Source organism: Poecile atricapillus, chromosome 21, assembly GCF_030490865.1.
Source record: "Poecile atricapillus isolate bPoeAtr1 chromosome 21, bPoeAtr1.hap1, whole genome shotgun sequence".
Classification (NCBI taxonomy): Eukaryota; Metazoa; Chordata; class Aves; order Passeriformes; family Paridae; genus Poecile; species Poecile atricapillus.
In genome coordinates this window covers 3,159,797-3,178,607 of record NC_081269.1, presented here as the reverse complement: position 1 = coordinate 3,178,607, position 18,811 = coordinate 3,159,797, and the positions used below count along the sequence as shown (strand labels likewise).

The 18,811-nt window shown below is 45.5% G+C and overlaps 1 protein-coding gene across 11 annotated transcripts in view; it reads right to left on the bottom strand.

Moving 5' to 3' along the window:
• The window catches only part of BCAS3 (BCAS3 microtubule associated cell migration factor), a 305,724-nt gene that overhangs the window by 8,835 nt on the left and 278,078 nt on the right, over positions 1–18,811 (bottom strand). For 4 of the 11 annotated variants that reach the window (XM_058854693.1, XM_058854695.1, XM_058854696.1 and 1 more), the window contains 2 exons: positions 13,319–13,486; positions 7,877–7,942 (listed from right to left, as the gene is read on the bottom strand). In XM_058854693.1, coding sequence (XP_058710676.1) covers positions 7,877–7,942; positions 13,319–13,486 — 234 coding nt within the window. Of the gene's footprint in view, positions 1–7,876; positions 7,943–13,271; positions 13,487–18,811 lie in introns of those variants that run through there. The other 7 variants (XM_058854699.1, XM_058854703.1, XM_058854697.1 and 4 more) reach the window with 5 other exon arrangements.

The following is an 18,811-nucleotide window of genomic DNA, read 5'->3' as shown; positions in this document are numbered from 1 at the left end:
AATCCATCTCCAGCACCCTTGGTGGCTGCTGGGAGCGAGGGGCTCCAGCCCTGCTGGCAGGGAGGGCACAGGGGGGCACTGCACCCCCAGGGGAACCTGGGCTTTTGGGTATTTGGATGAACAAAAATCCTTAATATTAAATGGCAGTGAAATGAAAGCACCGAGTCCTCATTAAAAATTTTAATTTTGCAAGTTGGTTTTGATTTGATATGGCTGAAATTCCTGGGCAAAAGTGTGTTGCTCCTTTCCAAAGGGAGCAGGGGCAAAAAGTCAGTTCCCAATTTTATATATTGCTACAATTACAATTTCAGCTTACCATGATAATGTTTAAAAGTCAATTAAAGCTGCTCTCTGCCCCAAGCCTTGTGCCTGTTCACCTGCACTGACACCAAATTCCTGCCATGCTCTGGGTGGCTGGAACAGACCTGCTTCTCAGAAATGTTTCTTTTCCCCTTTTTTATAAACTCAGCAATTTCACAAAAGAGATTTTAAACTCTTTTCAAATGAGGAAATAAAAAAAAATTACAACTATGGAATATGAACATTAAAAATAATTCCTGTGTTAAAACTGTGCCTCATCCTGTCACAACCTGAAAGATGTTGAGATGCCACAAAAGCACCTCCATTAAATTTGCAAGTAAAGAAGACTGGGAAATGCTGCCTGAGCAACTCCTGTGAAATCAGGATTCAGTGGTCTATGTAAAATATTAGTTCTTGTCAAATTACCTTACGATAACTCCAGTGCTGAATCCACACAGAGTTGGCTCAAGCTGTGCACTTGGAGATGAAACTTGGCATCCTGGAACAGAGGTGGCAGGATCCAGCAAGGAGATGGGGAGGTACAGGAGGAAGGAGAGAACCAGGGGAATGGAGACAGAACCTTCTGAACATCAGAGTCCCTCTGAGAGCCCAAATCTCATTTCTAGTGCCTGATTTCACTGCGGATATGCCAAACAATTTAACACTTGCAAAACAGGGAGGACACCTTGAGCTTACAGAGATGTCCAGGTCTGCTTCAGGCACAAAGAAATCAGTGAGAAAAGGACAAAACATTCTCCTGCATGAACTTCTATCCAGGTTGTTTACTCCTTTAAAAAGAGCACCCAGAAAGCTCCATGTGACTGGAGCCCATGGAGCAGGAGACCCAAGACTCTGGCATCTCGCCAGACTTGACTGGGAGCATTTTATGGAAGGTTAAAAGTGCACCAGATAAAGGACTGGCATTTAGAGGGAGAATATTCTTCAAGACAGGCACTTTCACAATGACTTCCAGTGCTTTTAAAAAATAATCTCAAGTTTCCTAGAGCTGTATATTTTTGTAAAGAGGTTTAGGATGTTTTCCTATATAAATGGCTCTTCAGAAGGACGAGTTACCGATTTTTGCCAGCATGTGAAGTCTCAAAAGCTATGAGAGTCAAATAGAAAATCATTTCTGTGGCCCATCACATCCTGCAAGCCTACAACTCCTTGTGCAAGATTTACATGATGAGGTTTTTGAATGAATATGCAGCGATGGTTGCTTGGGTTTAAAGGAATTCTCTCTTACTCCATCCTGAAAGTTTCACTATGCTGCTAACTCCAAATTCCTGTAAGATATCCTATGTGGAATACATGATTTCCTGTGCCAGCCAGTGTGTGTAGACAAGGTTTTTAATGCATTTAGGCAGAACTATCTTGCATCTTTGGTTACGCAAGCAGCACATCTGTGTATATCAGCCCAAAAGCATTTGCAGAGAAAACACTGTATTAAAATTCCTGGGTTTGGTCTCTCATTCCCAGGGTTATGGGAGTGTCTTGGATTGCTCAACACTGACCCCTCTGTCAGCCTCTACTCCACGAAGGAAATTACAAATTCAAAGTAAAATGCATGTTTATGACACCTACCACGTCCTGCACCCACTGAACTCTGGGGATATTGCTCAGAAATGCTGGAGGCAATGCTCCTATTCCTGGAACATCTTCTATCCAGAACAGGTGTGGATCTGAGCACCTCCTCCTCCTCCTCCTCCTCTTCCTCCTCCTCAGGCTCAGCCAAACAGTTCCAGCAAAAAAACTGGGTAAGGAAAAGCTGCCTGAAGGTCAAACTCACAAACCTGGTGATGACCTCAGGGTCTGGGCAGTGACTGCTGACACTGCATGAGAATTTCACACCCAACCCTCCAAATGTCAGTTCCCATCCTAATTCCAGACCTAATTAAGACCTAATTCCATCCTCTCTGTGATGCCACCTGAGCATTTGGCCTCCTAAAGCCTCTCAGGTAGGAAGAGAGCCCTGGTGCTCCGTGTGCCCCTGTGCCTCTCACACGTGTGCTCTCTGTGCTCCTGACACACACACACTGCCGAGCTCATTTTAAAAGTATAAGATTACAAAGCAAAGTCATTCTGGCACAACTTCCAGTACTTCTGACACAAAGTGGCCTTTTGGGCCAGTGAGAGGCTCTGGGCTGTTCCCTTGGTGCTGATTGATGCTGAGGAGGAAGCTAGACCAGACTGGAATTTGGGTTTGATTCAAAGGAAAAGTTAAAAAGTTTGGGGGGGAGCAGATGCTCAGCTGGTCCAAATCAGGAGAGTTTTGTTGAAGCTCACGAAATGATGTCACCACAGGCTCAGCACTGTCTGCTCATCTAAACACTTCAAGGCTCTGGAGCTGGGAGAGCTCAGGTGGAGATCAGGACCTGCCTCCTCCTCCCACTTCCCTGGCAGTAGTTCAGTGTCACTGAGGAGCTCCAAACGCATCCAAATCACCCTAGCTCCAAATGCAGTTTATTTAGTCTATTCATTCCATTTTTTTTTTAAAGATTCTGTTGACATGGCTGCTTCAAGCAGACCAGCTTTGTAAACACAGCCCTAATTTTACAAAGCACTCAGAGCTCGCAGTCATTACCTTAAAATCACAGCTCTACCTTGACTGAGTATTAACCCAGCCTGGAAAAACAACAGCCCAGTCTCGTGGGCTCTCTCTCTTACAGGGTCTGCTTGAGGCTCTTAATACACTCTCTTATTTATATAGCTCCAAATTCTGATGTTAGACATAAATATGAAAGAGCCTTGATAAAAATGACATTCAAAGCTTAATTTGTCCCTTTGTTAATGGAGCTGTTGAACACAGCAATTCACATTTGTGTTCCTGAAAGCAGGAGGCAGCTGGAAATAGTAAATTCAATGTTTTTGTTTTTTGGAAGTCATATTTTAAATATTGTTCCAAGCATTGATTCTATTCCACTCCATCTTACAAACGTGTGGGTGAGCTGCAGCTGGTGGAGGAGGTGGTGCAAGGTAACTCTGTGTGAAATCTGAAAGACCTAATGGCAAACCAAGGCATTCCTCTGGTCACATCCCCCAGAAAAGGCAATTTAAATCATGATTCTGCCTGGTACTCGGGCACCTGGCAGTGAAGTTCACACCTGGCCTCGTGTTGTGCTCTTCTGCAGACTTTTTGCTCACATTTTGGTGGGTGACCAGCCACATTTCCAAAAGATAAAGAGACAACACGGTCCTGGCATGATATAATCAAAAGATTCTTTTCCCAGAGGCTGTGGATAAAAGTAGCCCTGAGAGGAGCACCAAAAGCACCCCCAAATTTTAAATTAGGGATCTGTCCCTGCACAATTCACCTGCTGCTTCCATGGCTGCAGATGAGGGAAGAAGGCTGCAAGGTTAATTTGTCTCTTGATTTGTTCTTCCAAATGTCATTTCCACCTGACAAGGTGGGAGCACCCAGCAGGAAGAGCTGTGCCATGTGGGAATAGATGGGAGATGCCATCCCTGGGAATGCTGTGCTCTGCCTGAGGAGAATTCCAGCACAGCAGCACATCCAAGCATCCTCCACAACACAGGGAATATTTTCAGGAAAATGCCACCATTTCCATGCCACTCACCCCAACCTGCCCAAAGGAGGGCAGGTCCTGCCTGAAGTTTTCCCAGAAAAATATTTTTGGAAAGAGTCAGAGAAGTGGTACTGACCCTTTGTCTTTCACAACACCATCAAGTTTTGGTGTAAACACAGAGTTCATGGGTTGGGCAGTTACTGGGAAAGTCACTGACCAAGGGAACAACAAATAAATACATTAAATAAATAAATAAATCAAGAAGATGGTGTTTTAGCTGTGGGGGTCTTTTTGGAAAATGGTATAAAATGGGTCACATAGAAAAAGGCAATAGGCAGTTCATGTCCTGTGATGGACTCAGGGAGGTGACACATCCCCAGCAGCATCAGGAGCTCCCAAATTCAGGATCTTTCCACAACAGCAGATAGCTGCTCCTTGTCTGCATGGAAAGCTAATTCCCCCCTCCCCTGGATGCAGGGCAGATGGAAGGGAAGCTGCTCCTGCCTGTGGTGGGAAATGCCTTGGAGGGGTCTGAGGAATGGAGTAAAGGCAGAGAACACCAGAGTGCTGCCCCTCAATGGAAGGACAACACTGAAAAGCAGAATAGAAGCAACAGGAGCAGGGGAAAAACCATTTACTATTTTGGCAGCTTTTACTCTTTTTATAAGCTACCTCACACATTCCCAAGCATAAAACACCAGTGATGTCATTTCAGAGGGCACAGAAAAAAGCAGCTTTAGGATCTTTTTGTCCTCATGTTTTGCCTCAACATCTTTTTCACTCTCTGCAAAGTCACCACTTTTACAAAGCCCCATTTTTACTGAAAGAATCTCCCTTTTGGAGGCTCAGCTACCTGCATGAACATCTGCAGGGGCTGAACACATTCCCCATTTATGCTTCAAACAGGGGCTTCTTGATTTTCAAAACGCTTCCAACTAATTTGTCATTTTCCTTCCTCTTCATTTTTTTGGTCAGTGGATGGTGCACACAATATTGAGCAATAATAACCAGAGGAGGATGAAAACTGCAGCTTGAGAAGCGAGCTCAGGATATGATTCCTCCTCACCGGATGCCTGGAAGATGTCACTGAAATTCTCTCTCCCTTAGTGCAACCCGTGTGGAGCCAATATGAACTCCCAGCAAAGTGCTTAAAACCCCATTATTTATAATAACTGTTAAATGATGAGACATTGTTTACCCAGATAGCAAGATAAATTCTCACTTACAGAATGCTTGCCTGACCGTCCTGAACGTCATCTGGTTTTTATTTAAATGCAAAATGAAATTAGGCTCCCAATAACACAGCAGAAGAATTCAATAAGATGGGGCTTTTCACTTACAGTTTAATATTAACATTTTCCCATAAATGTTAATGAATAAAAGTCTACTGTTTTATATATTATCCATGGTGGGGAGACAGCAGGCTAGGAATGGAAGGAAAGCTAATCTTTTCATACCACAAATTAGGATATATACTTCAAGGAGGACTAAGTGTTCCCAGCATTGCCAGGACCTGGCCACAACCCTCCTTCCCCCCAGGGCAGCCACCAGAGCTGATCCCATGGGGGTGCTCCAGGGAGCCTCCAGTGACCACTGAGATCCTTCCCCAGCCAGAATCCCTTTGGGTTTGCTTCTCATTTTCCCTGGCCCTCTCCTTCTGCCTGCCCATATCCCCTAAGGCACCCTGTGAACATCAAACACCAACACCATCACTGGCCAGCAAGGCCTGATGCTCTCACACTCCAGCACTGAGAGCAAGGTGGGATTATTGGGAAAATCAGGTGACTCTTGGTGTGATATTCTGCTAGAGAAAGGTGCAGGGGTGATGGGAGCTGAGGGCACAGCTGCAGGGACAGGGAATGATAGAGCATCCAAAGGGAGAAGCACCTGGAGCTGGCAGAGCTGGCACTTTGGAGCTCCCCAAAGCACCAGGAGCACATCCTGTGGTGGGAGAGGGGCTGAGAGGATTGGAAGCTGCAGGGCCAGAGGGTTGGCTCACACTGGAATGTTTGCATTGCCTTGGCTCTTGACTTTCCATTTCCTGCAGAGGGTTTGCTGTGTTAATGTGTATTTTGCTGTTTGGTGACTCATACTTCATCCTACCTCTCTAATAAGTGTTCATTTAACAGTTCGACTGCTTAACAATTTATTGCACAAATGGGTTTCCATTGCACAGCCTCCTCTCCCATCTCCCCTGGAGAGGGCAATGCATAGTTTATGAGAGCTTTGTGATGGCCTGTGCTGCACATCCCAAAAATCAGCAAATACTCAACAGCTCTCTGGGGCTGCTGGGCTTGGGAGGAGGGACAGGAACTGTCTTGTCTTTATTCTGCCACCACCTCAGCAGCTGCAAGAGGTTTTGGCTCACAAAACAGCTGTAAAAATACCAGTCCTGGTTCAAATGCTGGGAGACGAGGGCTCTTATACTTTCTGAGAGAGATATGCTTGCCATAAGTCATATCCTACACAAAAACACCATAGAAAGACTCTTAAAAGGAATGACAAGGTAATTATAGGAATTACAGATGGAAAAATCCTGTTGTCTCCTGCCCCCTTCCCAGTGTGGGAGCACTCGGTGTGGGGCAGGCTTCAGGCCTTGGACTTTTAAAGGGAAGATTTAATAAACACAGAGAAATATTTCTAAATATTTAGAAAACCCAAAATAACAGCTTTCCAAGCCAAGCTGTGCAAACAGAAGATGAATTTAGGAAACTTGTTAAAAACCCAACAGCTTTTGCGTGCACCAAAATATATTTGGGCAGTGGGAATCACCTCCTGGGCAGGATGTTGCAAGCAGGGCTGGGAGGATGCTCAGCCCTGCCTGGAATACCTACCCTGGCTCTCCTCTTGCTCCCCCTGCAATCAACAGCAGAAGCCTCAGGGATGCAAACAGCTTTAGGAGAAACTCAGCAGACAATCAAATGTGAGCAAAGCCAAGCTAGACAGGGCAGAGATTTGAATTTTCCTGTGAAATTCTGGAGTGCTCCAGTTAATTCGTTTAATTATTAGGAGGAAAAACCACAACCCCGAGCAAACCAAAAAAACCCAACACAGCAGCAAATCTCCAAGGAAAAAGGGAATTGTGTGTCTGTTCACTGCTTTTGAGACAAAGCACTGGAAGAAAAATGTCCAGTTCCAATAATGTCATAACCTGATTAGGGCCTGACCAGAAGAGCTAAAACACTTGCAGAACAATGAGTAAGAAATTAAGTTTTAAATTGAGTGCTGGCCCTATCTCGTGTCACTTCTTTATATTCCAGTGGAAAGGACACTGCTGAGCTCATTCCATATCGAGCAGAGTGAGATGCCTGGATGCAGACACCATTTAGTCATCTCCTATATGTTCCTCCCCATTTCTTTCTCCGGGAGGAATGACAAATCCAGGAATGTGACTGCACTTTCTTTTATTATGATATTGATTTTTCCTGCTGAGGGGAAAGTGCATTTATCCCCCAGGTCTGTGTGCTGGCAGGGAAGGGTTAACAAAATGTTTATCACAAAGCTGGCTTCAGAGTTGAAAGTAATGTGATCAGTAATGAATTTTGTGTTACATTAGGTTGTATAAATGGACAGACAAGCGCAGACAACAAGTGGCCAGGAGTCGGGGCTAATCTAATGATGTAAAAATAGAGACAGCACCAATTATACTTGGGGCCAGCTCAGAGCTCCTGCAGGGACTGCAAATGAATAGGTACAAATCAAATTACTGACTAATAGACGCACTACAAGAGAGGGCAGTCAATGCTAAATACATTAGGGCCTTGTGACCTCTCTGCTCTGAACAGCAGAATCCTAAATTTGACTTAAAAAAAAAAAAAAAAAGGAAAAAAAAAAAATCAAAGAAACTCCTGTTCATTTAAGGAGACCAACAGAACAATGTTATTTGTGAAATGACTTGAGACACTTTGATATTTTTTGGTTTGTCCCCCCATGGCCATGTTAAGGTACGTGGCCCTTGGAAAGCTGAGAGAGGGTTTGATTTTAGAACAAGGGAAAATACTCTTTGTGCAGAAGTTAAGACCTGATAACAATACAGTTATGTTACATACCAAAACATTTCAAAGCCATGTGCCTCTTTGTGGTGATGTTTTTTACTGCTACTTCACCGGCTGTGTCTGTATCAAAAATAAAATATTTCTTAAAAAAATGCCTTGATTTAATAAGAAGAAAAAGAAAAGGAATCTCCCCACACCACAGTTGATAAGAAGCAAATGCAGTTGATCAAGTTTGTTATCAAAAGACAGAAAGTCAGAGTTGTCTTGTGGCTTCAATGCTCCTTTTAGAATTTCTCTACAAACAGCAATGAACCTGAATTCACATCAGAAATATTCATGGTTCACTATTCACATGGTTCAATATTCATCATTCACACCCCCTCCCTCTCAAATAATGTATGACCTGGAAGGAAAAACCAGAAAACCCTCCCAGGGCTGGTGGCAAGATTGGATTTGGAGACATGGGAAATTACTGGGAAATTAAAAATGGCCTTGTTAGGCCTGCCCAGGGCTGTGGGATGGGGCTGCTCAGGGACACCCTTGGACAGGAGAGAGCAAGAAACCCACACTGCAGTGCTCGATATCCCAAAATGTGTGCAAGGCCAATGCTCCTCTCACCCAGCACTTCTGAAATGGTGGCTCCTAAAGAGCCTGAATTTTCCTTTCTTTTCAACCAGGCCCATCAAAATAAACCTTTTGTAGGAAGGACTGCACTGAGTTCCCAGACTTATTGGAGGGGGTAATTTAATCTCTGACTCTGGGATGAATATTCTGAAAGTTCAAAGGCTGCTTTTAGCATCGATGTTATTTGATCCACCAGTGGGTTTGCTGCCCAAGCTGCTTTTGCACTGAACCTATGCAGAAATCTCCTGGCAGAATTGCTCTTCAGGGGGAAAATAATTTGCTCTCTTTATCCATAGCCCATGTCTGAGTTAGGATAAAAAACAGCTGAGGAGAGAGAATGGGAAAATTGTCTTAGAAAAATTAAAGAGGAAGGAAGGAAGGAAGGAAGAAAGGAAGGAAGGAAGGAAAGGAGGGAGGGAAGGAGAGAGGGAGGGAGGGGAAGGTACCACTGAAAGCTCTGTCTAAAGGGCTGATCCTGTTCCTGAAACTAAATGTACAGGTACATCTATGTCCAGGTGGCTGCTGATGTTTGAACAAAGCTTGTGAGCACGGGTATTTTCTCCTCTGGAAAAAACCCCAGGAAGGATGGTCCTTGCATGGGAGCCACCAGTTTGCTCTCCTCCCTTTGCTTCCCACTCAGCCAGACACCCCAGGAAATGTGTGACTTCCCTTCTCCAAACCCTAAATTTCACAGGAAGGTTTCAAAGCCATCCCTGTGCAAAGCTCAAAGGTGTCCAGACCCAAGTTAGGCTCAGCTTTTGGCAGGGGACCAGGATCCCAAGTGCCTGGAGCCCCGATCCCGGGTTTCCTACGGGCCATTCCCTAGCAGCACATCTAATTAGCTCCACTTACTTACATCCCATTAATCAGGTTAAAGAGTTTGCTTCAACATACGAGCTTCCTTCAGCCCATTATGAGTTTGTTCATGAAATTTGGAAGGAATCCAGGCGGTTTCCTCCGAGGTGCAGCTCACTGTGCCACCGGCTTCCCGTGGGTGAGAGCTGACAGACTCAGAGCTTTGCAGTTTTGGAAGAAAGATGCTTTCCAAAAAACATCCTGTTGCTCCCCTATTGTAGGCTGATTTCAAATATTAAGCCTAGAAGTGATCAAAATGCACTGGAAAGCTTAAAAAACATACTTGCTGAAGGAATAGGTTAATCAGAGGATTTACTAATTACAGTATTTTGGGAGAGAAAGATTTCTAGCCTGAGCTGGCGATTTCTTCCTGTCCAGTTTGAGTGCAATCCTGTCAGAGATATTTCTCTCCTGGAAGCAGAGTTTCATAAATCATAGTCCCAGGGTGGTTTTCTTTGGGGGGGAATGCAATATGAAGCTCCAGCACACACTTAAGAACTGCACTGCAAATGTAAATATTGAAGCTGCTTGAAAACAAAGCTTTGCAAGCAAAAGAGGGCACTGACCACTAACATTTGTGTCTAGACTTGTGCAATTTTTTCTTTCCAGTGAGAGTTTGACAGAAACTGAAACAGCAAAAACATCTTTTTGCATCTTTGCCAATTTACGCCTTCCTTGGAATTAAATGTGTATCTGGGCTGACAGCTTATGTACAGCAGACTCCACCTCAGATAGACATGGGTCGTCTGAATAATTGGATAACAAGAGGAAAAGCTGGCTTCCCAATCAAGCCAGCTAGCTGGACAACTGGAGTTATCATTTAGGTCACAAGGAAAGGAGATTTTTGGGGGAGTCATTTTTCCAGACCTGGTTCTTCTCCCACCCACTGTCCGACAGCCCTTGGCACGGAGTCGGAGGTGGAAAAGCCCCATTTAATCCCCCTTCCCTGCTAATTCCAGATTATTCCTGATGCTTTCAGCATCCTCCAGTTTGATGTTTGTGCTATGACCAACCTTTGGGCATTTCTGCCTCTGCCAGTAGCCAGAACCAGGGCTGGTGTTGCCACCCCTGGTTTGCAATGCAGGGGGGAAGGTACAAAACAGAGATTCTGGGAATATCAGCTCCCCAAAGTGGTCTGTGCAGCACGAGCACACACTTCCTCCACACCACTGCAGCCTATCAGCCCTGAATTCTATATAAACCTACTGTCAGCTATGCCCTAACAGTTAAGGCATTAAAAGAATCTATTTATCTCTTGCCATTAGGCACATGTCAGGACCAGTCGAGCACTTGACAAAGTCTCACTGTCCACCCTACTGCCCAGTTTTTGTCCACACATTGGCCTCCAGCACTGCACATGCACAAATCTTCACATTCCCAGCTAGAAATGTTCATTAATTTGGGCTGAAGTTTGAATTAGGCTTTGGAAGTTTTGTCAAACTTCTGCAGAATCTATTTAAGGACTGAAGAGAATCCAGAGGCAAAGAGGGGTTAAAGCATGTGTAACATAAAGGCATGAATAAATTAAAATAAGTTATTTTAAGATTATTGAAGGATTATAAATTCCACAATTTTGAGTCCAATGCAGAAATATAAACACTGGTTTTGAAAGAAGCAGCAAGACAGAAATCAACTACAAACAAGCAAACCTCCAGTGTCCTTTTCTGCTGAACTCTGCTGTCATTTCACTGTGGTGAGTGGGCAGCAGAGAGCCCAATGAGGAAAACTGAATTTTTTCAAAGATAATTCAGTTCAGCCAAGCTTGGTTACGATGTAAGTGGTTTGGGGGAAGTGAAAACTCTCCTACTTGATATGAGCCAACAAAGACACCTCTTTTTTGAAGTGAGGGTTATGCAGCTCCACACTTATCTCTGCCCATTTGTTAAGCAGCAGACAGATGTGAGCCCTTCCCTGTGCTCCCCAGGCTGAGGAATGGTGCTGGCAGCCAGCTCCAGGCCACTCCCTCGCTGAGTGCAGCTCTCCAGGTACATCTGAGCAGGAGGGAACTTTTTCTGTCTGTCTGCTAAAGAGGAACAGCTCAAGAGCTGTTAGGGGATGGAAGTGGAAAGGGCACAGGAGTTCACCCTCTTATCACCAGGTTTTCTCTGCTGCTCTGAGTCACCACATGCCCAAATCCTGAGAATAAAGTGTGTTAGTGGTGGAGAGAATCCCATGACAGGCAGGGCAACACAGAGTGTTAATGACAGGGAGAGGAGGGTGGTGGGATGGGGTGAGTTGGGTCAGTGCTCATGTTACTCATTATTGCTGTGTAAAATCGCTGCTCTGAGATGGCATCTATCTTACACTCATTAGGGAGATTTATGGGTCTGGGACAAATCTCTTTGGATGAATATTAACTCAGTGATGGCATCTCTATAAACAGCTCCTTTCTGTCTTTACACCTGCAGTACTGAGAGCCTCGTGCCAAAGGAGCTGGCACTCACTGCCATCAGCTGGGTTTGGTGAAAATGGAAGGAAAATACAGAGCCCTGTCTCTGACAAAGTTCTTGGTTGACAATATAATACACTGTCAAGTCTCCAGGGCAGTCAGTCACCCTAACCTGGCACATCTGGAAGGCTTCAGCTTTCAGAGGAGGTATTCCCCTCACCTTTCCCCTTCCACACACAGCCTGAGGGGTGCTGACCCATTATCAGCAGTGGATACCCTCCCAAAGTTCACACTGATCACAGCCTGGGTCAGCAAGTGATGAAATATGTGCCTTTCTCTATTTTCACAGCCTGCTTTTTCCACCTTCCCAGCCCTTTCCAGACATGAACTGATTAAAGTCCACACCAGCAATGTGAGGCATCTCTATCCTCACTGCACTGGTGGAGCTCTGGAGTCATGGATTCATGAAGTGCCTTGGCCAAGGCAAAAAGCTGGTGAGGATTTGCACCAGAGCTGCAGCAGACCCACCCTTAGTGTTCAACCAAGCCTTTCTGTTAATTCCAAATCTAACTCATCCTTTGACCTCATCTCTCTCAAGATGGAAATGAGAGGAAGGGCAGTTGGGAAGGTGACCAGCTGGGGTATGGAGGTGTTTCTGCACTGCTCAGCCTGGTTACTGCTGCCTGTACCTACAGACAAGGGCTAAAATCCTGCTCCTCTGCATCCTCCTCCTCCTCCAGGCTGTGGGCAGTTGCTGCAGTTTGGTTCCTGCTCCACAGTGAGCAAAGTCAGGACGAGCCCTGATGGGAGATCTCGAGGAGCAGGGAGAGCTCAGAGCAGCACAAGACCCTCAGTGAAACATGAGGGCAAGGGCAAAAGGAAGAGACAGCTCCTGCTCTTCCTGAGAGATCCATAGGTTGGCATTCCCACACCTTCCTGCTGGTTCCTCCTCTTTTGCCTTCCCAGGCAAGCTGCCAGGAGAGTGACAAGTGAGTTGGCAGCTGATGTTAGGGGCCACCATCACTCTGAGGTGTTTTTACTGGAGGTGTTTTTTGGAACAGGTCAAAATGAATGGAGACAATAAACCCGCAGTAACCGCGCTTTAATTTCTGAGCATCTCCTACCACGGGGCCCCTCCTGACAGTGTAATCTCTGATGTGCCATTCCATTTAGTTAAACAGATGATACAATTTATCAATATAATGGACACTGATGAAGATGGATTAATTTGGATTACAGAACCAGAGCTTCACAGTGGCTCTATTGAGGACACAAAATGAGGATATGTGTGATTATGGCATTGTTTGGAGCAGGGTGGGCAAGGGCAGCAATCTGCACAGGAGGGGATGCAGGAGAGCCCTTGCCCCAGCTAGATGATAAGGAAGCTCCATGTGCCAATATCTCAGGCTGTGTTTATGTGATCTACCACTAACTTCTTTTTATAAATGACTTCCATCCCACTGAGATCCCCACCAAAGTCAATTAATCAGAGAGAGAGAGAGAGAGAGAGAGAGAGGAGCGTAAAGAGCAAAGCAAAAAGCGAAACTTTAAAAAAAAAAAAAAAAATTAAATAAAAATCACCATTGGGTGAGATGTACGTGATCTCTGATCACACCTCTTCTTTGTACCTGTTCCTGATCCCACCATGTCCCTGCTGGGGGATTCGCACATCGCGTCGGCCAGGCGCTCCCGCAGCCCCTCCTCGCTGTGCTCCATGGAGGACATGTGGCGCAGACCGAAGTTCTCGGGCCAGCTCCCACACACCTCCAGCAAGGTCACGCTCCGGTCGAAGGCACCTTCAACAGACAAAGGGACACGTGTGGGACACCCTGGCACCAACTCCTCTGTGTGTTTTGGGTGCCTGAAATGCTGATTTTAGCACATGAATTAAAACCTCGCTGTTACCAGCACAGCACGGGAGAACCCGGAGCATGAACCAGCTTTGACCAAGCAGCTGTGACCAAAAAGGTGAAATTAAAATACAGACCCAATTCTGGTCTCACACTGGTGAGAGTCAGGAAAGCAGCACAATAACACAAATATGAATGGCATGCATATATTTTTATGTTAGACAACCAGGAATTATTTTTGAATTATTCTTCCACTGGGCTGCTGCTGAGATGTTTCATCCCCCTCCTCATTTTGGACAGTGGGAAGAGTCATTTTGTCTTTGCTAAAGGGCAGAAATTTTAGCTAAAATCCCTTTCTTGCTTTGAAACAGAGAAGAGGCAGAGCTGCCTTGTGTGTGATGAAGGAACAAACAGATCCCTTCCCTCAGTCTGGGATCTCTGTGGGTTTTCTCTCCTCCTGCACTGGGAAGTTTTAGGTCAAACGTGCTCTACCAGAGGCTCCTTCACCAGCAGCCCCTACTGAAACTCTGGTTCTTGTGAGGGAGCGCACGTACCTACAAAAGATCCTTCAAATAATTCCTTGACTTGCAGTTATTACCTCATTCACAGCAGGGTATGATGTTCTGCCGAATGCAAAGATTAGATTCTGAATTCAGGATCACTTCAAAGTACAAATTAAAATTATTCTCCTTTATTATACGGCAAGACTTCTGCGAAGGCTTACTTAAATCATTCCCACTTGGAACAAGATTACAGTTATGCTTTGTTGCTTCAAGCACATACCATTTACTCCACTATTAGGTAACTGAATATGCAGCATTTATTGTGCCTGGTTTCTGCCAGCCTACGGAGGGGAAAAAATGCAAATGCCAATGTTTCTCAGAGTTAAAAGTACATGAAACACGTCCTTGTTATCAGGCCTTTGGTTTTCCCCTTTGATCAGCCGTCAGAAACTATCTACACTTGTAGTCTGTGACTGTACAGCCTCACAGCACACTCCCTGCCACTGACAGGTGGTAATAGAAAGGGTGAGAGACCAAGCCCCACGGCAGGCGGCCCTTCCTCTGATAAGGTCCGAAGTAGCGGGTGATAAGCGTTGGTAAACACTCGGCCAGCCGCTTAATCCATACATCAGCAAAGAGGGGCAGATAATTCTCAACTCTAATGGCACGGACAAAAGCGCCAGGGCTGGCATTCAGGGATTTATATGGGCTGCACTGGTGACTCCTGGCTCCTGAATTTCATCGGTGTTGATTTATCTCCTCGCCTGGCTGGAGTGGATTCCTGGCACTAGAAAACCATCAAGGCTGAAATGGACCTCTACAAAACGGGACCGTGGCTCTCGTGTGATGCACGCACTTGAACTCTGGATGAATCCCAGTTTAAACCCAGAGGAGGAATGACCAAATATTTCAACTTTTAATGGCTCTCTGGATTTATAAGGTTGCTCCAGTCTACTAATTTGTTTTAAAGCGAGGGTTCTTGAAGCTTGTTTGAGAAAATGCAGGGAGAAGGCAAAATAATTTCCATGATGTTTAAATCTCTACAGCATTTTCATGATGTCAGCTCTCCTAAAGGCAGGAGGAAAAGCAAAATTTGTTGGTTTTTTTTTTTTTTTTAAGCTTTTTTCCCCCAAGTTTTCCTTCTACAGTTTCATGCAGCCCTGAGAACCCCTTTCCAAGACCCCACGGATTTTGGTTGGTTTTAACAGAGCTGTTCATATACCCTGAGAGTAATCAGGGGGACTTTAAAACCTGCTTCCCAAACCTCTGGGAAGCAGCAGGGACACAATGAACTCCCACAGGTTTGCAGGGTTGCGCCAGAGATGAGAAATCTCCTCTTTCCTGGTGTCAGCCTTTATTCCAAAAGTGAGAAATGGGAGCATTTCTGCTCCTATAAGCAGACATATGAATAATAAGGCAAATGGCTTTTGAAGCTCTGCCAAGATGCCTGCTTGTGTGTACAAGGAGAAACTTCATGGAGTGTCGGGCTCTGGCTCCTGAGATCCTTGAGTGAGAGCAAAGGAGACAAGTGCAGCGTTACCTCTGCAATCAGGGCCAGGAGCTGCCAAAACTTCTTAGCAGCAATGTGTGAGGCTGCAAGTGTTAATGCAAATGCAGGTTAGAGGGATTAGCTGCACTGAAAGTTTGCTTGTAAAAAAAAAAAAAAAAAAAAAGTAGGGCTGGGGCAGCTGTAGTTTTATCTTTCCTCCCTTTTCACTCCTTCTCTGTGGTAGCAGCACACATCTGGCAAGACCATTGATATCCAGACATCCAGCTGGATTCAGCAGCCACCACTGTAGCCCGTGGGTGATCACTCTGCCTGTAGCAGGCAGAGGAGGTCCTTGCACCATCATCTGCTCTGTGCTGCAGTGGGAGCCACAAATTCCCCTTTATTTCAATACAGACACTGATAAAATGGGTTCCAGGTAAAGCTGAACGTGCAGACTGTGACTGAGGTTATTCAGGACATGGGGGTAGGAAAGGGAATGGCCTTTCCTCCTGTAAATCCCTGGCTCTGTCCCTCTCTGATGTAAAACAAAACTGTTTCAGGAAAAACAAGATTTATTATCATGGACCTTCCTGTTCCTCTTGCCAGTGCATCAGCAGGCAGCACATGTATCAGAGTAAAAGAATTAAATCTTATTTTCAAGGCAGAATTAAGTTCTGGGTATTTTTACACCTTGGAAAGTGAGTCTGGAGTGTGTGACATGGCAATGGGCTGCTTGCTGCCAGAAGCCTTTGGGTGCCTTGCCCTCCTACATCATTCCCTAAATACATCATTCGCAATGGCACAAGGGCTAATGGCATTAAACTTCCACTGATAGCAGCTCACCCTATCTCTGCTATTTATTATATTGTAATCTCTCCTTCTGGCTGCCTCGCTCTCTCCTTGTCAATCCCAGTATCTCACTTGATAAAGTATCAAATTCCCCATCGCCAGCCAGCGAGGAGTTTACAAATAAACCTCGGTGGAGCGTCCTGCCCTCAGAATCTCCAAAGCCAGAACGTAACCACAGAACCAAGGGGGCTGAGAAAGCTCCTGCTGATTCCAGGGATTCCTGAGGGTTGAGGGAGGCAGGCTGACAGCCTGCTGAAACCCTCCTGACAGCCACCAATATCAGCCCCTGACGTGTGAAGCCCAGACTTCCCTCTGTCCCCCCGGCCCGGATACAGCTTTGGCTGGGGAACAGGTTCCACCTAAAAGGAGCAAATTCATTTAGGAGCAACTCAAGGGTGAGCAAAGCAGGCATTATGTGAGTCTAGCAATTACTAGTGAAATCCTGGTGAAATCTCATTAAATCACAGACTTACTGACTTAAAATTGTGTCAGTATTTCATCCTATTGCATGGTGCTTTCAAGCTTGAAAAATACTCACTTCTACTTTATTTATTGAAGGTGAAACTGGGTGGGAATGAAGAGCATCAGCCTCCCCTGTATGATGTCCAAGCATCATGCCAGAACCCCAAATGCACCCAAATGGAACAAACAGGACCCTTGTCTTGACCATATAGGTCAAAAGTGCTTTGTTTTGCAATTCCAGCCCAAATGCTCTGAGCTAATTCTGCTTAATGCACAGAATTTTCCTAATAGAACTTTAATTTTTGCCTGAAATCAATCTCCTTCTTCTCTCTTTCCACAGGCATTTGCCTCTCAAGGGGCACCACCCTTTTCTCTTGCCACTGCTGATGGAGCAGAATCAGGTTCCCATCTTTCTGCTTAACATTTCTTGCGTTTTATTAATGGCAAAGGCTTCTGTCATTACTCACTCCAAATTACCTTTCTTAGACACACAGGATTTGTCTTTAGCATTGAAATTGTTTCAAGGCTTTTAATATAAAAGCAAAATAAATTCTACAGAAGAAAGAAAAAGAAAACCCACCCTAAATCTTGGAAATGTCCTTGCATTTCACAGTCCCACCAACCAAGAGCGAGAAAACCAGAGAAACTCCTTTTCTTCTCTGAAAAAAAAATCTAGTAGTAAAAAGTATTTTTACAAAATGGTTTAATGCTTCTAGTGTGTTATTTTTCTAAGTCAAAATAGCCAAGCTAAATCTTTCACCATAGCCCTTTAATTCAAAAGCCAGGGGAAATTTTTTTCATTAAACCTCTGGATGGCTTTGTTTAAAATATGAAATCAAGTAGCTCCATTTCCTGTCTTCTAAGGAACAGTAAATCAAAAAGAGAACGTTCTCCAAAAATACAGTAATGGTTCTATTAAAGGGCTTGACAGTTTTGAGCCTCACCTTGCATATTGCAACATAAGTGTGAGCAAAAATTACAGAGAGGAGAGGAGGGGAATCGACCTGGGGAATGGAATTGATAAAAGATCCATCCTGATCAATGGGATGCATTTACCCCGTGTGATGTCGGACCCTGAGGCTCAACCAAGAGGGACAGGAGTGTTGCCCATCACGTCTCCCATCACGTCTCCTGCTCCTCTCAGCCTTTTCAGAAGCAGGAGAGGGCTCTGGAGGGACTCTGGTGACCACAGGGAGCTGCCCAGCAGCGCCTCGGCCGCGAGCGAGAACCCCGCGGGCGTGCGGGGAACCAGCGCACGGAAACTCCTCGCCCAAAGCACTGAGTCAAACTTCAACGTGCCTCGTTTAAACACGAAAGGTTGAACTTTCCTACAGGCTCTGCCAATTCCCTTTGTGCCATAACTTTGTGATTCCAGTGAGAATGCCACAAAGCGGCCGCTCTGAGCACCCGAAGGGGAATCCGGGCAAATTCTTTATTTGAGTGTGGAGAAGCAAATCCCCCTGAGCTGCCCTGGATCTGCTGGGTCTGTGCTCATGGCAGGTGCTGCTGATCCCCTCCTGTGCACGGCTCACCCTGCTCTCCCACCCCACACCAGCTAACAAGGGACACAACGCTGGTGCACCAAGGTGTGAGTGCTGATTATTGCCTTTGGAACCACGGCAGGAGCCACAGCCTTTGGAGTGACTCTGCTCCCTGTCATCTTCCCTCCCACAGAGTTTCTTTTTTTCCAGAACCGCTCACAGTTCTGCTATAAACAGGACATTACTCACCAGCTCTGTATCCTGTGAGTGCATTTAATTAATGGAGCCTTCAGCCAGGGCGACCAACACTTCCAAATGCCTTTGAACTCTTGGCTAAGTGAGGCTGAGAAGTTGCTCGTCCCTCCTCAGCACCACAGACTTGTAAACAAAAGCGCTGTTTATTCTGTGTCAGGGTTTCTAGATGAGTTTGGGGCAGACCTTCAGCTGCTGGGGGGAGCTGGGTGGCCTCAGGAGCCCCCGTGCCCAG